Source organism: Stegostoma tigrinum, chromosome 45, assembly GCF_030684315.1.
Source record: "Stegostoma tigrinum isolate sSteTig4 chromosome 45, sSteTig4.hap1, whole genome shotgun sequence".
Taxonomy (NCBI): domain Eukaryota; kingdom Metazoa; phylum Chordata; class Chondrichthyes; order Orectolobiformes; family Stegostomatidae; genus Stegostoma; species Stegostoma tigrinum.
Window position 1 is genome coordinate 9513462 of NC_081398.1, and position 12440 is coordinate 9525901.

The 12440-nt window shown below is 45.0% G+C and overlaps 1 protein-coding gene across 1 annotated transcript in view; it reads left to right on the top strand.

Annotated features, from left to right (window-relative positions):
- Window positions 1–12440, top strand: part of LOC125448670 (zinc finger CW-type PWWP domain protein 1-like) — a 41428-nt gene that overhangs the window by 10363 nt on the left and 18625 nt on the right. The window contains exons 4-7 of the mRNA XM_059642678.1: window positions 1499–1603; window positions 3134–3205; window positions 4699–4789; window positions 7354–7421. Of these exons, the coding sequence (XP_059498661.1) occupies window positions 1499–1603; window positions 3134–3205; window positions 4699–4789; window positions 7354–7421 (336 nt within the window). The remainder of the gene's footprint in view (window positions 1–1498; window positions 1604–3133; window positions 3206–4698; window positions 4790–7353; window positions 7422–12440) is intronic.

The following is a 12440-nucleotide window of genomic DNA, read 5'->3' on the forward strand; positions in this document are numbered from 1 at the left end:
TGGTGGGTTAGCCATGGGAGATGTGGAGGGAGTTGGGATGCTCTTTGGAGGCTTCAGTGCAGACTCACTGGACTGAATGACCTGCTTCCACACTCTAGGGATTCTACAAAAAGCTGAAGGTGTAGCCAGTGGCAAGATGGCTGAAATGGGGAAGTGCCCAATTGTCTCGAAGAAGAGGAATGGAGAGAATTCAGAGTGCTGTAGGACTGGAGGAAACAATAGACACAGAGAAGCAGGGTGGGATGTGGAAACAAGGGTAACAATGTTAAAACGCAGGCTGCTGTTAACTGGGGGACACCATGAAGGTCGGAAAATACAGGGGTGATGGCCGAATGCGAGGAATGTGCATACAGCCCTCCGAACTCCTGATTGTAGCTCAGTGTCAAGTTTTTTTGCTTGGTACCATTCCTGTGACTTGCATCAGGATGTTCGAATACATTAAACGCACTATGTAAATGCTAGTTCCTTCTAGCAATGACACACGGTAACCACAGTGTGTGCCATCCGCAGGATGTACTGCACTAATTTGCCAAGCCTGGCTCAACAGCACTTTCCAAACCCATGATCACCACCATCTGGAAGGACAAGGGCAGCAGCTACACAGGAACACCACCCTCTGCAAGTTCCCCTCCAAGCCACTTACCATCCTGACTTGGAAATATAGCTGTTCCTTCAGCGTCTCTGGGTCAAAATCCTGCAACTTGCTCCCAAACAGCAGTGTGTGGGTGTCCCTACACCACATGGATGGTATTGTACATAAAAGCAGCTCACCACCACCTTTCTAAGGGTGAGCTAAGGTTGGGGAACAAATGCTAGTTTAGCCAGTGATGCCCACACCCCCTAATGTGGAAATAAATAGTCAGAGTCTGTTGTCCCAAATTTGCAACTGTACATAGCGCCTTTTCCTGCAGTACCCACAGAGTACTGATCGGAGGCAGGAGTTAAACTCAGTCAATATTGTAGCATCCCACCACTGGTCTGCTAACTGGGCATTCACTGCGATTGAGGGCCTTTGCAAACTGTAACTCAGTGCCCCAATGGGGACAAAGCACACAGAGAGGATCATGTTTGGAACTGTGTAACTGGCCAAAAGTGGCCAGTTGGGCGGCAAGGTGGCTTAGTGGTTAGCACTGCTGCCTCACAGTGCCAGGGACTCGGGTTTGATTCCACCCTCAGGTCTGTCTGTCTGTGTGGAGTTTGCACGTTCTCTCTATGTCTGGGTGGGTTTCCTCCAGGTGCTCTAGTTTCCTCCCACAGTCCGCAGATGTGCAAGCGAGGTGGATTAGCCGTGCTAAATTGCCCATAGTGTTCAGGGATGTCTAGTTTAGGTGGGTTATAGGGGGTTGGGTCTTGGGTGGCATGCTCTGAGGGTCGGTGTGGACGAAGGGCCTGTTTCCACACTGTAAGGATTCTAAGAATCTATGAAAAAGTTGGTTATTAAGGTGAATACACTGATTGTGACTTTCCTGCGCACTAAAAACCTCTGCTGCTTTTCCAGTCAAAATATCATATTACATTTTTTGACACGACTGTAAGCCATGCATGGATCCCAGTGCCGCTGATAAAGGGTTTCCGGGAGATCCCTCAAGAGAGAAACGTGGCAGTAAGTAAAATTTATTAGCAGTATCCAGAAAACATGCTCTTTTTTTGCTTTCTAGTTTAAATCTGATAAGTACTGTCCCCTCTTTGTGAAAAATGGGGCTTGATCTTAACGACCTCTCCCTGCTGTTTGCCAAGCGACCAACAGTGAAGATGGAAGCATCCTCAATTGGCCTCCTGCTGTTTCAGGTTGTAGGTAGTGCTGCAATGCCAGGAGTGCTGGCTCTCCAGTAAATATAAAGCAAACATTAATAGAGACATTGTATAACACAGGAGGAGACTATGCAATTTATTGAGTCTGTGTCGTCTTTATTGAAGACCAATCTAACTAGCGCCATTCCTAACCCACCCCTTTGCCCATAGTCCTGCAGAATTTCTCTCCCTGTGTCCAATTCCCTTTTATTTCCTGCACTGCTGGTTTAGAGACAGCTTAAAGACCCCACGGTGCAGATTGAAGGGGAGCAGGGGTCCAGGCCAGCACTGGTCCCTGAGTCCAGAAGAGGAAGTCATGGCCTAGTAGTATTATTGCTAGACTATTGTTCCGGAGACTTAGATGATGATCAGGGGAGTCAGGTGTGAATCCGCAACACCCCCCCACCCCCCCACCCCCCCACCCCCACCCCCCCCACCCCCCAATCCCCAAGAGTGGCGAGTTGACTTGCTCATGATTTGAGAGCTCTTGTGGGGCAGTGATAATGTCCTTGCCTTTGGACCAGGTTCAAATCCCACCTGCTCCAGAGTGTGCCTCACAGATTGATTAAAAATACCCAAAAATCAAAGCTGAAGCTCCCATGAAGGTACGCTACATTGTAGTGACATGCTGTTAAGGGGCTATTGTGGTGCAGTGTTAGCGTCCCTAAGTCAGGGCCAGAAGGCCTGGGTTCAAGTCTCATCTGCTACAGAGATGTATCGAACATTTAGACATCGGGTTGATGGGGAAAAAAAATGTTTGTAAAGGGAGCATAGCCGGGACAGGACAGAGAACTGTTAAGAAAGCAACATTCTCAATTGTTGGGAAATTCTTTCTGGGTCACTAATGTCCTTCAGGGAAGGAAATCTGCCATCCTTACTTGGTCGGGCCTACATGTAACTCCAGACCTACGGCAACGAGACTAACTCTCAATGGCCCCCTGGGCAATCAGGGACAGGCAATAAATGCTGGCCTAGCCTGAGATGACCACGAAGAAAATACACAGAATGGGTGTTTGTGTTTCTCACACCTGCTGGTATAAATCTAGCAGAGATAGTAGGAACTGCAGATGCTGGAGAATCTGAGATAACAAGGTGTAGAGCTGGATGATCACAGCAGACCAAGCAGCATCAGAGGAGCAGGAAGGCTGACGTTTTGGGCCTAAACATTTTGAAGGATCTAGGACGAAAATGTCAGCCTTCCTGCTCCTCTGACGCTGCTTGGCCTGCTGTGATCATCCAGCTCTACACCCTTTTATCTCATGTATCTAGCAGTTGTTTAAGACATTTCAGTGATGTGGTGTTAGAATTCATCCTTGTTTCATTTAATTTCTCTTGTACATAGAAGCGTGATTTCTCGAAGAGAGTAAACACTGCGAAGAAGATGGCTGAAGAAGCTCAGAAAGTTAAAATACAGGTGTCTCAGAGGCCTTTATTGATTTTTAGCTTTAAAACTGGCAAAACTGCCTTCCTTTGCTCTTTTTGAGATTTTTAAAGAAGTCTTCAGACTTAAATTTCACCTCATAAATGAGGAAGAATGGAAAGACTTAACCAAATTAGAGAGTGAGCCTTAAGGCAAAGCAAAATACTGTGCAAAATAAAAATAGAAAGTGCTGGAGAATCTCAGCAGGTCTAGCAGCATTTGCAGAGAAAGGAATAGAGTTAACGTTTCCAGTGGAATATGACTCCTCTTTGGAATATCTTCCATACCTACCAAGTTTGTCCCCTACAAATGTGGGCAGATGTGGTTCAGGCCTGTCTTCCCCCTAAGCAGGCCCAAGGTAACATTGGAAGAGTGCAATGGCCAACTAGCCTGGTTAGAAAGCCTACCTGCATTGTCTGGGAAATTGGCCCAGCTCTCTACCTTGTGCCTATGCTGCCTCAGTCTCAGCCCCCTCATCTGCCTTCTCTGCCCTTTCGTACTCCCATTGTCCCATGATAACACCACGCACGCCCCATCGGGTCAGAACCTTGTGATCAATCCCTGCAGTAAAAGCACATCCAACTTAAAAGTGAGCATCTAATAACAACCTCTGAATTGTCAAACTGTTTGACAGTGGACCGAACGTTCCCACCTGCTCGCTTCTCTCCAGGTTCCCGAACCCCGGGGAGGCAACAGCCAAGGGGTGGTATCACGCTAGACTATAAATCCAGAAACTCAGCTAATATTCCAGAGACCCAGGTTCAAATCCCGCCAGTTAAATTCAGTAAAAAAGCTGAATCTAATGATCACCATAAAACCATTGTCAGTTATTAGGAAAAATCCATCTGGTCCACTAATGCCCTTTAGCGAAGGGAATCTGCCATCCTTACTTGGTTGAGCCTATATGTGACTCCAGACCCTCAACAAGGTGGTTGACTCATAACTGCCCTCTGGGGTGATTAGGGATGGCCAATGAATGCTGGCCCATCCAGAAATACTCATGAGTGAATAAAACAACCCTTAACCTGACAAGTTTTGTAAAAGCTTCTCCGATCTGACCAAAATATGCTGGAACATGAAATACAAATGTCCTCTAGACTTGTTAATGGTTACCTTGATGTGATGGGCTTTGCATATGTGGATGGCAACGTGAGTTTAACCCACCTATGGCAAGTTTGCACGAGCTCTTTCTGGAAGAGATTCTGCTTCACAGCCTCAGATTGTTTTAGGATGCAAAACTTCGGACCAGTGTTTGCTTTTGAGAACACATCATTGGTAATGAAGATATGGCATTGCTTATGATGGAAGTGATGTGCAGTATGGTACAGTTTTGTGTAACTTTGTTCACAGAGTACATCTGGGGCTGTAACTGTGTGTGTGTGTGTGTGTGTGTGTGTGTGGTGTTTGTTTGAAACTGTGTATGTGTACGTGTGTATCACAAATGCACTAAAGCACTCTTTCGCTTTTCTGAAATATTTTCTTTGCAGGACCGAATATCCCAGTTTGGATTTCTTGTCAGATATAAGGGAATTGAAGATGCCAAACTTTCTGAAGATAGTGCCAGTCAGGAATCACTGGGTAACTAATTTCTGTGTGATTTGGACTGGTTTGTAACTTCTCCAATTCATTAGAACAACTTGAAGGTGCTATTTTCTTTGATGAATGAGTTCTTTATAAAATCGATTCCATGTAATAATGCACCGTTTTGATGTGAATTGCAGCTACATTCACACAGGCCCCCAGTGTCATTGACAGCAGGGAGAAATTCAAAATATAACAGAGACAATGGGCAGAATTTTGTAGGCATTTAGTTACTCAAGGGGAGGCAATGGCCTAGTGGTATTATCGCTAGACTATTAATCCAGAAACCCAGCTGATATTCTGGGGACCTGGGCTCGAATCCCACCACGGCAGATGGTGGAATTTGAATTCAATAAAATGTCTGGAATTAAGAGTCTAATGATGACCGTGAATCCATTGCCGACTGTCGGAAAAGCCCATCTGGTTCACCTATGTCCTTTAGGGGAGGAAGCTACCATCCTTAGCTGGTCTCACCTACATGTGACTCCAGACCCACAGCAATGTGGTTGATTCTCAACTGCCTGCTGGGCAATAAATGTTGCCTGGCCAGCGACGCCCTCATCGCATGAATGATCTTTCAAAAGTCACTGGAGTCAGGGAGACTCCCAGATGATTGGAAAATCACTGTTGTAACCCCCTTGTTTAAGAAAGGATCAAGACAAAAGATGGAAAGTTATAGGCTGATTAGCCTAGCCTCGGTTGTTGGTAAAATTCTAGAATCCATCGTTAAGGATGAGATTTCTAAATTCTTGGAAGTGCAGGGTCGGATTAGAACAAGTCAGCATTGATTTAGTAAGGGGAGGTCATGCCTGACAAACCTGTTACAATTCTTTGAAGAGGCAACAAGTAGGTTAGATCAGGGAAACGCAGTAGATGTTATCTATCTAGACTTCCAAAAGGCCTTTGATAAGGTGCTTCACAGGAGGCTGCTGAGCAAGGTGAGGGCCCATGGTGTTCGAGGTGAGCTACTGGCTTGGATTGAGGATTGGCTGTCTGACAGAAGGCAGAGAGTTGGGATAAAAGGCTCTTTTTCGGAATGCAACTTGTGACAAGTGGTGTGCCGCAGGGTTCAGTGTTGGGGCCGCAGCAGTTCACTTTATATATTAATGATCTGGATGAAGGGACTGGGGGCATTCTGGCGAAGTTTGCCGATGATACAATGTTAGTTGGACAGGCAGGTAGTACTAAGGAGGTGGGGAGGCTGCAGAAAGATTTAGACAGTTTAGGAGAGTGGTCCAGGAAATGGCTGATGAAATTCAATGTGAGCAAATACGAGGTCTTGCTCTTTGGAAAAAGATTACAGGCATGGACTATTTTCTAAACGGTGAGAAAACTCATAAAGCCGAAATATAAAGTGATCTGGGAGTTCTAGTCCAGGATTCTCTAAAGGTTAACTTCCAGGTTGAGTCTGTGATTAAGAAAGCGAATGTAATGTTGTCATTTATCTCAAGAGGGTTGGAATATAAAAGCAGCGATGTGCTTCTGAGGCTTTATAAGGCTCTAGTTAGGCCCCATTTAGAATACTGTGCCCAATTTTGGGCCCCACACCTCAGGAAGGACATACTGGCACTGGAGCATGTCCAGCGGAGATTCACACGGATGATCCCTGGAATAGTAGGCCTAACATACGATGAATGGCTAAGGATCCTGGGATTGTATTCATTAGAGTTTAGAAGGTTGAGGGGAGATCTAATAGAAATAGATAATGCATGGCTTAGAAAGGGTGGACGCTGACAAGTTGTTTCCATTAGGTGGGGAGACTAGGAGCCGTGGGCACAACCTTAGAATTAGAGGGGGTCAATTTAGAATGGAAATGAGGAGACATTTCTTCAGCCAGAGAGTGGTGGGCCTGTGGAATTCATTGCCATGGGGCGCAGTGGAGGCCGGGATGTTAAATGTCTTTAGGGCAGAGATCGATAAATTCTTCATCTTGCAAGGAATTATGGGAGAGTGCGGGTAAGTGGAGTTGAAATGCCCATCAGCCATGATTAAATGGCGGAGTGGACTCGATGGGCCGAATGGCCTTACTTCCACTCCTATGTCTTATGGTCTAATAAAGGGGAAAAAAAAGCCCGCTGTGCCATTCTTGGCTGATCATCTAACTCAATAATAACCTATTCGCATTTCCTCCCCCCATCCTGTGCTCCATTTAGCTCCAAATACTGTTTCTAATCCTTTCAATGATTTTGCCTCAACTGCTTTCTGTGGTTGCAAATTCCACAGTCTCAATATTCTCTGGGTGACTAAATGTCCTCTTAATGTCAGTCCTATTTGGTTTATCCCTGCTTCTGAACTCTTCCCATCATCGGGATCATCATTACTGCATCTACCCTGTTGGAAACAGACCCTTTGGACCAACTTGTCCATGTCAATCAAGTTTCCTGCTTGAATTTTATTAGTTGTTGAAATTTTCCCTCATTCTTCTCAGCCGAAGCCCAGCTGGAGATTGGCCCTCAGTCCTTTTCTAGATGGTACTGCTGTGATTCATGTGTCTGTTGTAAGTGTATAGTGCAATGATATACTGTACAGTAAACTTTGAAATTATTGCTTTTGTTTCACAGAGGATCCCTGCATTGTTGAGGATGCAAAAAGACCAAAACCCAGGAACAAAGAAGAGTTTTGGAGTAAGGTGGGTCTCAGTAAAGTGTTCAGCCCAAGGAATCCCCAAGTTATTTGATCTAAGGCAATTATAACAGCCTCGTGCATGTTTGGGCTGTATAAGGTTTTGGAGTAGATTTGTTTGGGCAGAGGAAGAAAAGATTTAGAATTTTAATTATTCATCACACCACAATGATCTCTGCTGGAAAGTGTATATCAGGTGTGATAGCAAGAGTCCACTTAGGTGGATACAACAACTGATTGCATTTATGTAACACCTCTAACCTACGAAAATGTCCTTCACAACAGCAGGGTCACTCACACCTTGACGACAGGCCACAGAAAACAGACATCAAGGCAGACAACCAAGAGCTTGCCCAAAGGTGCAGATTTTAAGGGAGTTTCTTAAAAGGAGGAAAGAGAGAGATGCAGGGACAGAGATGTTTAGGGAGGGGAATTCCAGAGCTTAGGATGTGAAGCAAAGGAAATAAGGAACTCCAAGACAATAGAATTAGAGTAGTTGTGTAAATCTTGGAGAGTTTGGGCTGGAGAAAACCACAGAAATGGAGAGGAGGCATGGGCAATGGAGAATTTGAACTGAAAAATGAAGACTTCAAGTGTCAAGGCATTGCCAGACCAGGAATCAGGTCAAAAACAAAGTTGCTGGAAAAGCTCAGCAGATCTGGCGGCATCTGTGAAAAAAAAATCAGAGTTAACATTCTGGGTCTGGTTACCCTTTGCCATGACAGGACAGGTAAGCAAGCACAGTGGAGATAAATGGACAGGGATGTGGCGCATAGGACAGAAGAGTTTTGGATGATATTTACAGAGGATGGTAGGTGGGAAGCTAAGTCAGGTGTCCAATGGAATGGTTCATCACTACCAGTTAATGTCCACACTTGAAAACACAACAGACAGCTATTTTGGTGTCGGCTAGTGACAACCCTGAAGCTGTACCCCTACAAGAGTCAGCCATTTCAGGACACAGCCGGAAGGGCATTGCGTTCTACCTGCGTCACATGGACTGCAGCGGTTCGAGAGTCCAGATCACCAACAACTTCTCAAAGTCAACTCGAGACAAGCAATAAATGCTGGCTCAGCCAGTGATGCCCATATCCCACGAGTGAATCAGAGAAATGATTTTAAGGCTTTTCCAGTCATGCGTGAACACACAGGAAAGAAACACAAAGGATGTGCAGACCAATTGAATGGAGGCAAGTGGGGGTTAACTCCAGGATTATTCTTTGATGGAGCATCACCCTTGTTACAATCCTTGTTGTTTCAATAATTCCGGCATTAGACATGTAGTGATGACCAGAAGCAACTAGGGTGGTGTTGTGGTGTGGGGTAAAGTCTTATTTCATGGAGAGGTCGGATGGATTGAAGATTAAAATAAAGTTGGATACCCGGAAATAAGCAACGTACTGTAATTTAACAAAAATAGGAATTGCTGGAAAAGCTCAGCAGGTCTGGCAGTATCTGTGGAGAGGAATCAGAGTTAACTGCATTCTGAGGAAGGGACACTGGATCTGAAATACTAACTCTGATTTTTCTCCACAGGTGTTGCCAGACCTGCTGAGCTTTTCCAGCAATTTCTGTTTTTACTTCTGATTTCCAGCATCTGCAGTTCTTTTGGCTTTTACACTGTAATTTAGTCAAGGAGTTAGGATAGATTACATACAAAATGGTTGATTCTGGTGGCTTATGTACAGTGTAATTAATACCCAGTAATCAGTTGTAATTTGCAATCTAGTCAAGGGTTTAGGCTTGTGAAATACATAATGATCCTTTTAATAAATCACTGATGTTTTAGATTCCATGTACTTTTTCAGGAGGAGGCTCCTATTGTTTACACTAATATAAACATGAGTAGGAGCTTTAAATCCATGTAGGCTAAAGGTTGGAACGGCAGTTAAGATAGAAATATTTTTGAACAGCAAAGAAATTAAGATTTGTGGTGAGTGATTGGGTGAGTGGAGCTGAGTCCACGATAAGATCAGCCGTGATCTTATTGAATGGCAGAGCAGGCTCAGTCAGCCAGATGGCTTACTTCTGGTGCTGTTTCTTATGCTGTAATGTTGTAAGACCCAAGTGGCACAAATACCACATGGTGGCATAGATTGTAAGAACAGGGAGGTTACATGGGAGCTGTGCAGAACTCTGGTTAGGCTACAGCCAGAGTACTGCGTGCAGTTCTGGCTGCCACACTATAGGAAGAAGTTAGTTGCTCTGGAGGGGATGGAGAGGAGGTTCACCAGGATGTTGCCTGGGCTGGAGCAGTTTAGCTCTGAAGAGAGGCTGGATAAGCTCAGGTCCTTTTCTTTAGAGCCGAGATGGCTGAGAGGGGGCCGGACTGAGGTGCATACGATCATGAGGGGCTTGGACAGGGCGGATAGGAAGCAGCAGTTCTCTTTAGTTATAAGTTCAATGACAAGGGACCATAACTTTAAAGTGAAAGGCAGGAAGTTTAGACAGGATTTGAGGAAAGAAATTTCACCCAAAGGGTGGTGGGAATGTGGAATGCAGTGCCTTGAAGGATAGTTGAGGCAGAAAACCTTGCAACCTTTAAAAACTACCAAGATGTAGTGACTGTAGCAAGGTCAGCCAAGAGGACCTCATAGAATGTAATTCCCTGATTGGGGCTGTTAATCTGGTCCAATCAGGGAGCCCTGACTGACAGATATAAACAAGAGTGTCAGAAAGGGTCTGTTCACTTTGAGAGCCGGCTCTGAGGAAACCAGACCAGTGTCAAGTATTCTGTGAATAAAGGTTGTCTTGTTGACAGGATGCCAGCCTCTGTGGAGTTATTTCAGGATGAGCACTTGAAATGTCATAACATTCAAGGCTGTGGGCCAAGTGCAGGAAAGTGAGATTGGTGTAGCTTCAGAATAGTTTTTTGTTAGGGCAGCTTTGCTGGGTTGAAGTGCCTCTTCCCTACCGTATGTTTTTATGAAATGGCTCACTTCTTTCACCATGGCTGCCTACACTGTGCTGTTCGGGGCAGTTGAGGATTTACCTTGAAGCCTCATAAATGTATGTGGAGCCCACCAATCTGGTCACCCTCCCATCTAGGGAGTTGTACCGTGCCCTTTAATTGTCAGCATGGACAGTGTTTGCCAGGCTCCTGCACGCATTTGATGCACAATAATACTACAAGTTTATTTTTAAAATATCTAATATTTTATACAGCACCATCTCCCATTGTCAAAATGCCTCAAAGACATTCAGACAATGAAGTACTTTTGGATTGGATTGTTCTGTCCCCCTCAATGAGCTAATGGGTCTGGTGCAATACTGAGCCCTTTACTATTCTAATGTGCCAGGTTTAATCCCTGTCTGTGCTGAGCTAAACAGTCTGTCAGGGCAGTTCCTCTTTACACAGTGCCTCTGGGCTGGGAGTGCAGCTGTAGAATCGGGTGGCATTTCCACGCTCGATTTCTGTTTAGCAACCTCTGCTGAAAGCAGATGTCAGGGGAGGATCAGGCAGTCCAATTCAGCATCACATTAACAATCAATTTTTCAGGTTACGGAAATTGCTGGAGAAACGTAGCAGGTCCGGCAGCATCTGTGAAGGGAGAAACGGAGTTCATATTTTCTGTCCAGCAACCCTTCAGAACGGGCCTCTGGACTTGAAATTTAATTCTGCTGCCTCTCTCTCCACAGACGCTGCCAGACCTGCTGAGTTTCTCCAGTAATTTCTGTTTTTGTTTCAGATCTTCAGCATCCTCAGTTCCTTGTTTTATTTTACACTTTCTAAAGTCCAGACTCTTTAATCAACCCAAAGATGTGCACGGTACAACGCCCTGGATTGGAAGGTGACCAGATTGGTGGGCTGTCTGGACCTCTGTAGCATCCTACCAGCATGTCGCTTACCTGACATGGACCTCCAGAACCAAGCCTGGAATTCTCCAGTCGGTGAGCTGTGTGAGAGGAGGTGAGGCATAGATTAGGGTGCATTGGCTATGCTAAATTGCCCGTAGTATCCAAGGACGTGCAGGCTGGGTGGATTAGCCATGGGAAATGCAGGGTTACGGATAGGTTAGGGTTTGGGTCTGGGTGGGCTACTCTTTGGAGTAGTCGGTGTAGACTTGAAGGGCCGAATGGTATGCTTCCACACTGGAGGGAATCTATAATTCTTTCAGTTCATATGCATTAGCATGAGGTATTTGAGACAGTCCAGTGCCTGTGGAATTGTACCCCAGCCAAGGTCAGCACTTCTGCAACAAGATAATTAAAAACCGTCTGGGAAGAAAGATGCAAATGACCTGCCACCAGCATCAAAGTTTGTATTTGCAAGTGACAAAATTAATTTCTGCTACTTCTCAAGCTCGCTGACTGAAGGCAACTCCTCAGTGGTTGTAAACTGAACGACAGCAAAGTGCCACGATTTATTTTCCAAGAGGACAAATAAAGCTGAGAGTCTGATGCAGTGGGAAGAATGATGATGTGGAATTCTAAATGCTGAACGTTAAGCAAAATCTACTCAACTCAGCTCTGCTCAAATAGTTTAGAATTTTCGGATAGTAATCCTCAGTCTGCAAGATGAGATTGCAGCTCTTCAAGGGCTACTGAGCCGTTGACTGCTGGATCAGATCCTAGAGGGTTACAGAGACATCTGTTGGGGTTTTAGATGTCTTCCTGGTGAGTATCATCTCATCTCGAAGTGGACTCAGATTCCAATGCTGCATCTGTTGAGGAGTGTTCTAACTGTCCTCAAATCCAACCTGAAAGACAAGGTACAGGAACTGAAAAACTGTAAGTTTGCATAGATCAAAAGGATCTGAATAAACATTTGAAGAGGTCTCATTATTTCATTTGATTTTTGATTGGATTTGACTTATTATTGTCACAAATACCTAGACGCAGTGAAAAGTTTTATTTTGTGTGCAGTACGGCAGCTTATTACCTTACAAAGTACATTCGGGTAATAGAACAGAGCGAGGAATACAATGTGTCAGAGATAATGGGAACTGCAGATGCTGGAGAATCCAAGATAATAAAGTGTGGATCTGGATGAACACAGCAGGCCAAGCAGCATCTCAGGAGCACA